Here is a 13012-nt window from a genome sequence, read left to right on the forward strand (position 1 = left end):
TAAATATATATTAAAAATAAAAAATTAAAGGGTTATTAAATGAAGTTTTGATTTTAAGTTTTTTAGGTTTTAAAACTAAAATAAAAAACTGATTTTTATTTTTAGAAATTAGCTAAAAGTTTAAATATTTCCTAATAAATAAAATTATTGTAAATCAATGGTAAAAAAAAAAAAAAAAAAAAAATATATATATATATATATATATATAAATAGCATTTATAAAAACTAATTTGTTATCAAAATTGGATAACAAAACAAAACAATAAATATTGTTTAAATTCCAGAATTCAAGAAAAAAGCAGTTTTTAATTGTCACAGGGCAGCCATTGGAAAGCGTGCTGTTTGCTGTTTGCTCTTTGCTCTGCCACTTTTTCTTGGTTATTCTGCTTTGCAGTACAACGTTCATACGATTCTTTTTCAGCCCTTCACTCCCCATCAACTTGCTCTCAACTCGCTCGCTCTTCATCAGTAAGTTTCCGATATCCTTTCTCTCCTCTTCCATTTCCATTTTTCATTTCTTGATTCTGGTTTAATTCTGAGGAAAAGTGAACAGAAAAGGAAGCAGATGATTACTGTTTACCTTTTTGGCCGAGTTTTTGTGTTCGGATGAGTAAAAGATCATTTGGATTTCACGAATTGCGGATTACACTGTCTTTCGCTCTTGGTTTTCTCTGATTTGAGTTTCTTCGCTGTTAGTTGTGGTTGCTTGAGGTTGATGTACACCGATTGTTTGTAATTTCTTGCCTGAAGTATGGTAATCTTGTTATTTGTTTAGGAATGGCGTTTTCTCGAAGAGAAAATTGTTAAAATATGAATCTCTACCTGATTTTCTTTCGCTATCTATTACGATTACGTTTTTGTCCTTGAATCTGAGCTTGCTCAGGGGACTGTCGCTTCGCTTACAACCTCAGATTTCCGTTTCACCATATATATTGATTTGTAGGCAGAGAAAATTTATTGGTTTTGGTTATGGGTCTTATGGAAGCACGTTGATAAGACATAAATGGTTTCGTTAGCTTCCAAGCTCACCGTGGGCTCAGAGTTCCGCTAGATTCTTCTATAGAGCAAAGAAGCTATTTATTGTACCTATAGAATTTGGATTCTAAATTTGGGTTTGATACACTTCTTTTCAAGATAGCTATAATTGATCTCAGCTCATTAGGTGGAGTAAGTTGTTCTTCCCTGACCTTTTGAATTAGAAGTTCATTGCTCAATTTTAATTCACATGTACTATTTTGTTCACAGAAATGTCAGTTTTAGGACGGAGAGGAATTCATTACTTTCAGAAACTAAATGCTGCAAACATTCCCACTGCATTGATTGAGAAGGGTCAAAATCGTGTTATTGAAGCTTCTCTAACACTCATTCGCGAGAGAGCAAAGCTCAAGGTATGCTGGTTTAACGAATAATTATTCTTGTTTCTCATGTTTTTATTGATCTGGTTCCTCGTGATTTCGTTCTTACCAAACAAAATCTAGGCAACTTAATCAAACTGATTAGATAGTGTGACCCCAAGGATTGGATAATCTTAAGCCTTCCGGTCGAATGTTTAATAATTTAAAAATCTCGTCGTTTCTCAAAGTTTGTCTTAGGTAGGTGAAGCCTCATTAAGGATTAATGAGTGTGGGTTATGAGCATGATGCAGGTGATCAGGGTGATTTAGTCATTCCTAGAATACGAGTCTTTGAGACTTGAGTTTTCCAGCCAATTACAACGTTTAAGTTTTGGACTTGTTTTCCTCCTAGGGTGAGCTCGTGCGTGCTTTAGGAGGTGCTGTAGCATCAGCGTCTCTTCTTGGAGTTCCTTTGGGACATAACTCATCATTTCTTCAAGGTCCAGCATTTGCACCTCCTCGGATCAGGGAGGCCATCTGGTGCGGGAGTACAAATCCAACTACTGAAGAAGGTATTCTCTTCCGTCATCTCTGGGAAGTTTAAGTTTAATTTAGTATTTGCTAATGTGGAATAGCAATAAAGTTGATTCATTCTTAATATAAAACAACAATGGTAACTTAATCTTTTGTTGTTGCTTGCACTTGACATCTGTGGCTAACCCCCTTTCCTGATAGCTAATATTAGCTGAAATTATGAAATTTGTCTACAATTCACATGCCTAGTGAAAGGCAATGCTTTGCTAATGCAGGGAAAGAACTTACTGACCCCAGAGTGCTGACTGATGTCGGTGATGTCCCTGTCCAAGAGATCAGGGACTGCGGCGTAGATGATGAAAGATTGATGAAAGTCGTGAGCGAATCTGTCAAGCTGGTGATGGAAGAGGTGAGCAACTCTGGTGCATATTTTTTATTCACTTATATTTTCTTTTGTTTAAAAGTTGTTTCACTTGTGGTGCCTCATTGATTAGCAATGTTTCCATTCCACTTCACAACGTTCATCGTTCATTTGATAACTTGTCGTTAGAGTTTTTGCCATTGAAATGTCACATTGTCCTCTACATATTGGTTTAGTGGGTTAAATTTATAATCTTGCCCCTTCAGGATCCACTACGTCCACTGGTTTTAGGAGGCGACCACTCCATATCTTACCCTGTTATCCGAGCTGTCTCTGAGAAGCTCGGGGGTCAAGTTGATATTCTTCATCTCGATGCCCATCCCGATAATTATGATGCTTATGAGGGAAACTACTTCTCGCATGCTTCTTCTTTCGCACGAATTATGGAAGGTGGTTATGCTAGACGACTTTTGCAGGTAGGTTTCTTTCCTTTCGGTATCGGTTTTGATTGTTCGAGCTTATGTGAAAAAGCGGGGTTCAGTTAGATGTTTATAGTTTTGTTTTCTTCATTCGAATATTTCGAGTCCTTATTGGTTGAATCTATTGAACTTCGAGTCATGGTTTTTCAGGTTGGTATAAGATCAATATCTCAAGAAGGAAGAGACCAATGCAAAAGATTTGGAGTCGAGCTGTATGAAATGCGAACCTTTTCAAGAGATCGTGAATATTTAGAAAATTTGGTCTGTCTCTGTCTCTTCTGTTACGAGTTCATGTCATTCCTGCACATCTATTTCAAGGCATTGTCCTAACTTTTTGCGATGTCGAATCATGCACAGAAACTGGGGGACGGTGTAAAGGGTGTTTACGTTTCAATAGACGTCGACTCTCTCGATCCAGCATTTGCTCCTGGAGTGTCCCATATTGAGCCAGGTGGTTTGTCTTTCCGTGATGTTCTGAACATCATCCACAATCTTAAAGGGGACATCGTGGGCGCAGACGTCGTCGAGTTCAACCCTCAGCGAGACACGGTCGATGGGATGACAGCCATGGTTGCTGCTAAATTGGTAAGAGAACTCACAGCCAAGATAGCAAAATGAAAGTTCAATCATTAGGATTCTAGCTACTATAAATACCTGTGTTTTGCTGAGGGAACTTTTTATCACCCATCATCCAGTAATAAGTGAACTCCTGAGTGATGAACATTATAAGGTCTTATCTGTATACTCCAGCCAACATGCTCTCACCCTTCCTAGATACGGTGAGTTTTCAAAAGTTTACTTATACTCTTAAAAGTTTTTTTAAAAATTTCAAAAATACTTTTATATCACGTTTAAAAAATATTCATGAACTTTAAAAAATAACGTTAAGAAATATGGAGATAATCTAGGAAGTATGGATATACGTTTTTGTCTATATATTAACGATTGAACTTTTTGTTTATAAAAATAAAGAGTATTAATGTTACTTTTAAAATTTCATAAATATTTTTAAACACGGTATTAATAATAAAAATATTTTTAATTTTTTTTAAAAAATAGAAGGATATTAATGAAATTTGGAATACTATTAATAAATTCATCATGCATTTAAAATTAGCTTATCTAAAACTTTATTTTTACTTAAAACTTTATTTTTTAGTATCATCTTAAAATAAAGGAAAATAAAAAGTTATAAAATGTTTACTAATATAGACCTTTAATTATAATTTATTGACGAAAACTAATTTATACCTCTAAATTTAAAACCTTAAATTCGTAATTGTATAAAAAATTATAAAGGAAAATTTAAATTTAAATTGGTATAATTATTAGTTTAAATTTTTAATTATATCATTTCTAAAATTTAGGGTCTAAAATATATATTTTTTTTTTTTTTGGCGTAAACTTAAATTAATTTTTTTTTTATTTGCAAATAGCTAACAAAAACACTTGGAATTTGATTTTATTTGAAAAGGTAAAAACAATAAATCTTTCACCAAAAAAATAAAAAATAAAAAAAAACGAAAAATTTGTAATAAAAAAATTGGGTTTCGTAAGTAACAAAGAAAAGAGTTTCTCTCTCTTCGAATCCACGCCCCTGTCCGTTGCTCTCTCCCGCACCGGTCCCAACATCCATCGCCACGCCCCGTTGCCATCTCCCGTCGCTCGCAACCAGCATTCAGCTCTTTCTTCCTCAGATCTACACTCTCCATTTCCATCACTCTCAGGTTTTCTTCTCTTCTTCATCGTATATCAGTTTCAGAACGATTTATTCTGTATTCAGACAGATTCACAACGCCGATTCTCGCTCCCTATCTTGTTCTCGTTCATTTCTGTTTCGATTTTCTTGTTGTCTTCTGTTATATGAGCCAAATTTATGCTCTTGGTTATTTTCAATAATTGTTAAGGCCTCTATTTGGTTTCTTAGGTGTCAATTTGCTGGTTTACAATCCATTTTGTTTCGATCTCTGCCCGGTGCCCTTCGTTGAATCTCGTCGGAGTCTTTCTGGAGGTTTTTCTTATGCATTTCCCTGTTGATTTTGATATGTATGGATTTTTTTTTCTGTGATTATTCAGCTAAATTATCGTTGTTTGGTAGGATTTTGTTTATTCCTGAATAATTTGCACTCAATTTGTGGTGCAGTGTGCTGAATTTGAGTTTTTTTTTTTTTTTTTTTGGAGTGTGTTAAAATAACGGAAACTAAGCGGGTTGAATTTAGGAATTTATGACGTTGTGTTTCGATAGTTCTATCCATTTTAATCATTTGGTTTGGAATTCGATGGTTATTGAATTCATCGTAGTGTGTTCGTGGTAAGTGGAATTGTGGAAAGTAGCGGAAGTCGATGGAATATGGTTTTTTTTCCCGGTTACTCAACTATCAAAAGTTATTCTATTCCTTTCCATCTATAATATCCACAGTAAAACTTTGGTTGTATTTATCGGAAGAATTTTGGCTTTTCTTTTTAAAAGCTAGGTTTGTAGGATCCCCCTTGAAAGAGATTCTTAATGGTATGCGGTGTTCTATAGTAAATATGGTTTGAATGAGTTTTGATGGGTTGCTCATAGAACAATCAGAAGAAATTGCCCTTGGAATTTTGTGGTTAAGGGTAAGAGAAGATGTCTGAATTCGCTTACCATAGAAATTGGGCATGGGAAAATACTAGTTTCTGGTTTACTTGTTGGGCAGTGTGTAAACCTCTAAAAATTTTCTTTCTCAGACTACCCAAATTTGTGCACTAAAGACATGGCTATGACTAATCTATAAGATGAAGGAGGAGGAAAGTGGAAGCTTTTCTTTCAGAGTCCTTTTGTATGGAAGGGAAATCGAGGAGTTAACCAACCTCATCATCCTTCTGGAGAAACAGAATAAATAACCTCTCGATCACCTATTACTGTGGACACTACACTGATCTGGAACTACACTTGTAGCTTGGAATTTTATTTCCTTTCTGATAGAGCATCTTTATGGATCAGAATTTGTACAAATGCATCGGGTTTGTTGTTGGGGGCCTCAATATAGCAACCGAGATTCAAGGAAGAAATCCTCACGTTAGTTCATCAGTCTTTTTCTGCTATGTCAGAAACAAGGGGGGAATCTTCATCATCTCTTCCTCCATTGTTCTTATGCCCAAGTCCTCTGGTTCTCTCTTTTGCAAAATTTGATCATGTTTGGTGCTTCCCCAAAAAATTCATGGCAGCTCTAGAGTAACCTCTTCTTGACCGTCCCTCTTTGAATAAAAGGAAACATGATTTTGGGAGGTGTGGTTCAGATACCATACATTTCGGAGATCAATCTCTCTCTCTCTCTCTCTCTCTCTCTCTCTTATTTTTCTTCTTCTTCTTCTTTGGTAACTGCAGTTTTTAATTTTTAATTTTTAATTTTTAATTTATTTAACCCTTGGCTATATCTGTTCATTTCCTTATCACCCACTCTTGTTAATTTTAGTTGTTTTGGAATATATGTTCATACCTTCCCTTAATTTATATCTAGTTGAGAGTTTTTTAACACCCTTGAAAGATGCTTGCATCCCTTTTATATGTTTCATCATGATGCTAGTGGATATCTGATTTCATTCCATTTCTCTCTTTAGCAAGCAACTTTGTGCTATTGTATTCTCATTACCATGGAAGATATTTTTTTTCCTTCAATGTTGATCTCATTTTCTTATTTTAACCATTATTGTAGGATAGAGTAAAATGGATGGACCAACTGGTCGTGGCGGCGGCATGGATATGAATTTACCGAACTATAAGCTTGGGAAAACCCTTGGCATTGGTTCATTTGGGAAAGTGAAAATTGCAGAGCATGCTTTAACTGGTCATAAAGTTGCTATTAAGATACTTAACCGCCGGAAGATAAAAAACTTGGACATGGAAGAAAAAGGTTTGGTTCTTTCTTGAATTGTGGACACATTTCTTCTTTAAGCATTATCATCAAATTCATTAATCTGTGGAAATTCCGTCATTAGGATTTTCATCATTTTGATTGCAGGGTTTGTTTTTAAAAACAAGTTGATTATTTCTCCCTTGATCTTATTTTACTTGATTGGAGTTCCTTTATGTTGTTTGGTTACCTTTTCATGGGCATCTTTTTTTTTTCTTTTTTTTTTGTATGCCCGTGTATTCTTTCATTTTTCCTGAATGGAAGTTCACTTATTCATTATTAAAAAAAAAAAAAAAAAGGTTAAGTTCTTCCTACTTAGAATTCTTAATTTGTTTAGATGGTTCGCTTGTTAGATCATGATTGTATCATCTTTTTATGAAGTTGGTTTGGTTTGAGGCTTATGCTTTTTTTTTTTCGCTATCTGGATTTTGAAATTTAGTTTTTCTTTCACATTCTGTTACATCATGAATGTATCGTATTTTTTATATAGTTGGTTTTGAATTTGAGGCTTATGCCTTCTTCTTGCTATGAATTTTATGCAGTAAGGAGAGAGATTAAAATATTGAGATTGTTCATGCATCCTCACATTATACGGCTCTATGAAGTTATAGAGACCCCGACAGACATTTATGTTGTGATGGAGTACGTAAAATCTGGAGAGCTCTTTGATTATATTGTAGAAAAGGGAAGGTTGCAGGAAGATGAAGCCCGTATTTTTTTCCAACAGGTAAGTTGCAATTGTAATTCTAACCTTGGTTGCAACTTGCAATTCGTGATACTTCTATCTGAGTTATGACGTGGGCTATCAACTTTCATGGAACAGATAATTTCTGGTGTGGAGTACTGCCACAGGAATATGGTGGTGCACAGAGATCTTAAGCCTGAGAATTTGCTTTTGGACTCCAAATGTAATGTGAAGATTGCTGATTTTGGTTTGAGCAATATAATGCGTGATGGTCACTTTCTGAAGACAAGTTGTGGGAGTCCCAATTATGCTGCTCCTGAGGTAGGTTTATTGCAGGGTAGTAACTCCCGAGGAACTGATTCCGTTTTGTTGGGTTTCAATTTAACAGCCACAACTTTTTAATTTTATATTTAGGTAATCTCCGGGAAATTATATGCTGGACCTGAAGTAGATGTATGGAGTTGTGGTGTTATTTTGTATGCGCTTCTATGTGGCACTCTTCCTTTTGACGATGAAAACATTCCCAACCTGTTTAAGAAAATAAAGGTATTTCTAGATTTATTTCCATTTAGCTTAATTTTTGTTATTGTTGGAATATAGTATCTTGGCAATCTTGAGCTTCTGCTTGGAATTATTTTCCTCTTAATGTTAGTATTTTCAGATATGGTCGGTTATTTTCAGATTCTCAAGGAAAATAACTGCCTTTTATAATTTAATAGTATGGGGCATTGGAGAAATATTGATTTATTCTAGATGTCAATTTCATGTACTTGGACTCTCCCTTATGGTGGCCAAGTTGTCTCTGTTTTACCTATTTAATTTAATATAATATAATACACCTGGCAGTTAATTCAATCTGTCTGGAGAATGATGAAAACTCCAAATCTTAACTGAAATTTTGCTGTCTTTTAGGGTGGGATCTATACTCTTCCAAGTCATTTATCGTCAGGTGCTAGAGAACTGATTCCTAGTATGCTGGTCGTTGACCCAATGAAGCGCATCACCATCCCTGAGATCCGACAGCACCCGTGGTTTCAGGCTCATCTTCCACGCTATTTAGCTGTGCCTCCACCCGATACAATGCAACAAGCCAAAAAGGTTTGGTAATAAAAATTTAAGAAATATCCCCAAAAAATCTTCTTTAAGCAATATCTGGAGAAGCCTTTAATTTCTTGAATTTTCATTATCTTATATTCGTAGTACTATATTTTATCATATAAAAAGGTTTATTTGCAGTTTTTTTATTGGGCACCTAAAAAACATTTGCATTCATTTGCACTTTGTGCTTAAGATTGAAATGATTCTTGCACTTTAGTTTTCCTTATGCTTTAAAAAAAATGCTTAGGTTTACTTTTTGTTATAATACTCTGTTTTTATGATGTTACTGGCAGAGTTCATTAATGTTTTCTTATGCCAAGATTCCTGATGAATTAGCCGACTCTCGAGAGTTTATTTTCTTTTGAAATCGACTGCCCTATGAGAACATTTGTAGAACTTGCATAAGGAAAACCACTGAATTCACTACTTCGGATTGTAGGCAGGGAAATATAAGAACTTTTTAAGGTTCTGTATGTCTTTCTAAATCATGATATATTAGATTAGGATTTGTAGGTCTGAATGTATTCCTTTGTATTTTACCTTTCTGCTTCACGTAGTTAGACCATAAATTTTTCTTCTTCTTCTGCATTACAGTTTTCACTTATAATTGTGATGAATCAATAAAATATATGTCGACCTAAAATACATTGGATAGCTAAATATGTTTTTGTTCTTGAAAAGTCTGTTTATCACTATTTTTTAATTAGGGTTTCTTTGGAAGTCAGGTTGAAACTAGTTTACATTTTTTTATATGGGAAACATGGTATTATTTCATAATATGAAATAATACAAAAGAGAGGGAAGATAATGGCAAGCCAAAAGAGTCTTACAGAAACACCTCCAGTATGTCAGATAAACTGTAGTTTTGAAAGTAAGAGTGTTTTTACACCAGCTGAGAGCCAAGCAAGTGGATCCATAAAGCTATCAGAAGGCTTCCCTATATCATTGAAGATGCGGTTGTTTCTCTCCATCCACGTTGACCATAAGAATGCCCTGATAATGGAGCTTCTTTTCTCTTTTAAATGATAGCCTCTGATAGGGTGACGGCTAGCATAACTTGAATATTTCTAGGATTGACTGTATACCATCCAAAGAAGGAAATCACAGCTTTCCAAAAGGATTTTGCAAATTGACAAGCAGTGAAGGGATAATAAGCCAAGGGATCTTCATTGCAAGCTGTCGAATGTGTTTATGCAAGTGTGACTTAGTTCTCTTATAAAGAACTTTATCTTCATAGGGTGCTTTCCTTTCCAAATGCTTTCACGAGCTGTGGGCATGTACTTGTAACCTTTGATGCAAGGCTCTGTGTTAAACACATGGTGGTGATATAAATCTTTAGGGTCAATTTGCGACTGGCAAGCATCACTATTCTTGTTGTAATTTATGAAGGAAAGTGTGCAGTAGGGTTGCAGTTCGCATTATTCAAAATTTTAAAGAATTTTTATTATGTAGAAATTGGTAGGACACTTCTTTAAAACAGTTCTTAATAAGAAAATAGGAACAGTATTTTATTGTTCTCTCATGTTTTATTTAGTTTTAAAAAAAAATTAACTGTTAGTTTACTAGGCAGCTATTAGATGGCCATTGCATTGCGTCATTAGTATGTCTTTTAGAATATAACAAAGAGTAGTCAACCAGATAATTACCCAACTTACTCGACACCTATCCTTCTTCATAGGATTAATGAGTTCTTTTCTGGTTTTGCAATAGAGATTCTTTATTGTTAGTTATTTGTCCCGCCAATTAAACTTTTTCCTTGATTAGTTATATATTTACTTTTTCAGATTGATGAAGACATTCTTCAGGAGGTTGTAAAGATGGGATTTGACAGGAATCAGCTGGTGGAGTCTCTTCGTAACCGAATTCAAAATGAGGTGCATAATTACTTCAATTTATTATCTGAAAGAAATTGAAAATTTTCCTTGCTATTTGTTACCAATAATCATTGTATTGATCATAATTTCAGGCTACAGTTGCTTATTATTTGTTGCTGGACAACCGCTTCCGTGTTTCTAGTGGTTATCTTGGAGCTGAGTTTCAGGAGACTATGGTATTCTTGTTTTTTTATTCTTGTTCTGGACTTCTGTCTGATAAAGCTTTTCACGTGTTTCTTTCTTACACTATTAGAAAGTCCTTTCCACTTGCCCTCCAGAATGCACCTTGCTGAAGATTCCCATGTTGAGGTCAAAAGAAAAGAAAAAGAAAAAGTTTGGGAATTTTTTTGGCTCATTTTTGTGATTTTTTTTTTTTTTTTTTCCTCATTTCCCACCAAAAAAATTAATAAAAATCTTGTGATGTATTTCTCCTGTATTTTTGGGGGGTAGAATTGTCTTGTTTCCAGTTGAAAATTTTCTTTCATCTTTGTTCTTATTTTGTTAGTACTGTGCAGTCCAACATATATTGTTTTTCTTTCATTGTCTGATAGGAAACAGGATTCAACCGTATGCACCCTGGTGAACCTACAAGTCCTGTTGTAGGACACCGTCATCCTGGATATATGGATTACCAAGGAATGGGATTAAGATCACAGTTTCCTGTTGAGAGAAAGTGGGCTCTGGGATTACAGGTTGGTCTCTTGTTTCAATCCGTGTCAAGCAGAACTTCTAATGATGTATTCTTTCGTTTTTTCATTTTTATTGGACGATGGATCTATTCAATGCTTAAATATTCTTCTGATGGGTGCGTATAAGTTATATGTGTACATGCAGGTGTACACGCTTATTTATTTTTTATTTCTGGTGTTAATTTTCTATATAACCTAGTAATTCATGATGCCTAATAAATGGATTATGATTGTACTCTTTGCTCTTATTTTTTGGCAGTCTCGCGCTCATCCACGTGAAATTATGACCGAGGTTCTTAAAGCTCTACGTGAGCTCAATGTGGCTTGGAAGAAGATTGGGCACTACAATATGAAATGTAGGTGGTTACCTGGAATTCCAGGCCATCATGAAGGCATGATCAACAGCCCTGTGCATAGCAATCATTACTTCGGGGACGAGTCTACCATCATTGAAAATGACGGCGTCGTTAAATCGCCTAATGTTATCAAGTTTGAAGTTCAGGTATTTTTCCTTCTATTGTGGCATTTGAAAGAAACTTCACCATTTTATCTCGTTGGTTGTGACTAGGACCTTTGATTAACATATTGCCTAAGCTTGATTTGTTCTCGAGTTGTTTCATAAGAGTCATTGCAAGTTTCATGTTTAATATAGAAGATGATGTTCAGGGAAGATTACGTCGCTTTCTCGATAATAATCTCAAGCTTTATGCTCACTCTTTTTTGGTTGGATTTTGTTGTCAGCTCTACAAAACGCGGGAAGAGAAGTATTTGCTTGATCTACAGAGGGTTCAAGGCCCCCAGTTCCTTTTCCTGGATCTTTGTGCTGCGTTCCTTGCACAGCTCCGAGTGCTCTAAAAACACATAATTTTAACTCATGGGACGGTGAGCTTGTGAACCAAGATTTCACATGCATAACTTATCTATCATCTTACAGAATCTTAGTTCTTACCCTCCCAGTTTAGATGGATAGTAGCTCAGTCTTGTGTAAATCTGATTTTCGGTAGTAGAAGTTGTCAGATCTGGGCGTCCAATATTGATTGGTGATGCCCGTTACCTTCCCCTTCTTCATTCCAAAAAAAAAAAAAAAAAAAAATCTATTTAACTTCTTGTGTACTGCTGTAATTTAAAGACATTCTCTTGTTTCATATCTCTTTCACTGCAGTTGCTCTCAGCTGTTGGTGTTCTCTTCGTCGAGGTTCCCGAAATCCTTTCGTCTTTGGTACGTCTCACCAAAACTCTTAACTGGGTAGTTCTCTCCATCTTGTGACTGTTGAAATGACAAAAATCCTCTGTTGAATTTTGAGGAAAGACCCATGCATTGATTGCATTTAGAACGATTGTCTGAGTAAGATGCAATGACATATCACATATCATATTTCGGGTAGAATATTAGTCTCATATTAATTGGTTGCAACGTGCAAAGGTTCTTGCTCCCAAGTGCTATTGATCGAACGATCTTCGTCAAATACTGGACTTTGCCTAAAATAGAGGATTGTGGAGATAGAATGAACACTCAGAAAAATAGGGGTGATGAAGAAAGAGCGTCGATGTTTCTAGATGCAAATATAGTAATTGATTGTGCATTCCTTGTTCTTGTTCTCGCTCAATTCCCCCTCGTCTCTTTTTGTGATGGGATTGCATTTTCATGACTTTCTACAAATGGGTAATCATTTTATTTCAGAATATAATACTTTATTTTGGCTAAGTTTGTGAAATTTGGTGTCAAAACAATGAACTTTGAGTGGAAAACTGTGTTTGTGATATAAAATTTTGGTTTTTTTTTTTCAAATTATGTTATATTATATTTTTGTTGGTGAACATTACGTCAGATTTTGTAAAATAAAAAATATGCATTAGAAAAGTTTTCTTTTTTTTTTTTTTTTTTTTGTTGGGGAAAAACCTTTAAAAAAAAATAAAAACATGATAAAAAAATAACTTGGGAACAATCAGATCCTTTCACATTTTCCTTTAGACGATTTCCACAAAAATAAATAAAAAATTTGCAAGGATGGGGAATGAAAAAGGGAACGGGGATAGGAAGTCCGTCCCTGCCCCAGATCTAACGAAGACCATAA

The 13012-nt window shown here is 35.0% G+C and overlaps 2 protein-coding genes across 8 annotated transcripts; both read left to right on the plus strand.

The window, feature by feature from the left end:
* Positions 1–320: 320 nt before the first annotated feature.
* Positions 321–3430, plus strand: LOC111779084 (arginase 1, mitochondrial). Of its 2 annotated transcripts, none has more exons than XM_023659143.2 (7): positions 321–468; positions 1246–1388; positions 1746–1905; positions 2143–2276; positions 2495–2704; positions 2858–2968; positions 3065–3430. In XM_023659143.2, the coding sequence occupies exons 2-7, from the start codon at positions 1248–1250 to the stop codon at positions 3323–3325; spliced, it is 1017 nt and encodes a 338-aa protein (XP_023514911.2). In that variant the 5' UTR covers positions 321–468; positions 1246–1247; the 3' UTR covers positions 3326–3430. The 2 variants fall into 2 exon arrangements, with proteins under 2 accessions (XP_023514911.2, XP_023514912.2); XM_023659144.2 differs by lacking the exon at positions 321–468 and adding an exon at positions 475–1167.
* Positions 3431–4272: 842 nt separating this feature from the next.
* LOC111778692 (SNF1-related protein kinase catalytic subunit alpha KIN10) lies at positions 4273–12652 on the plus strand. 6 transcript variants are annotated; one of them, XR_015413403.1, is made up of 14 exons: positions 4273–4434; positions 4635–4718; positions 6394–6591; positions 7134–7318; positions 7415–7597; positions 7691–7822; positions 8189–8374; positions 10159–10248; positions 10341–10424; positions 10800–10940; positions 11197–11439; positions 11679–11977; positions 12100–12160; positions 12323–12652. XR_015413403.1 is itself a non-coding variant. In XM_023658662.2 (12 exons), the coding sequence occupies exons 3-12, from the start codon at positions 6405–6407 to the stop codon at positions 11790–11792; spliced, it is 1545 nt and encodes a 514-aa protein (XP_023514430.2). In that variant the 5' UTR covers positions 4273–4434; positions 4635–4718; positions 6394–6404; the 3' UTR covers positions 11793–12324. The 6 variants fall into 6 exon arrangements, 4 of the variants coding, with proteins under 4 accessions (XP_023514430.2, XP_023514432.2, XP_023514433.2 ...); XR_002812598.2 differs by having other exon boundaries at positions 12100–12324; XM_023658662.2 differs by having other exon boundaries at positions 11679–12324.
* The last annotated feature ends 360 nt before the right edge of the window (positions 12653–13012 follow it).

Source organism: Cucurbita pepo, chromosome 17 (assembly GCF_057944985.1).
Source record: "Cucurbita pepo subsp. pepo isolate OVF chromosome 17, ASM5794498v1, whole genome shotgun sequence".
In the NCBI taxonomy this organism is placed as follows: Eukaryota; Viridiplantae; Streptophyta; class Magnoliopsida; order Cucurbitales; family Cucurbitaceae; genus Cucurbita; species Cucurbita pepo.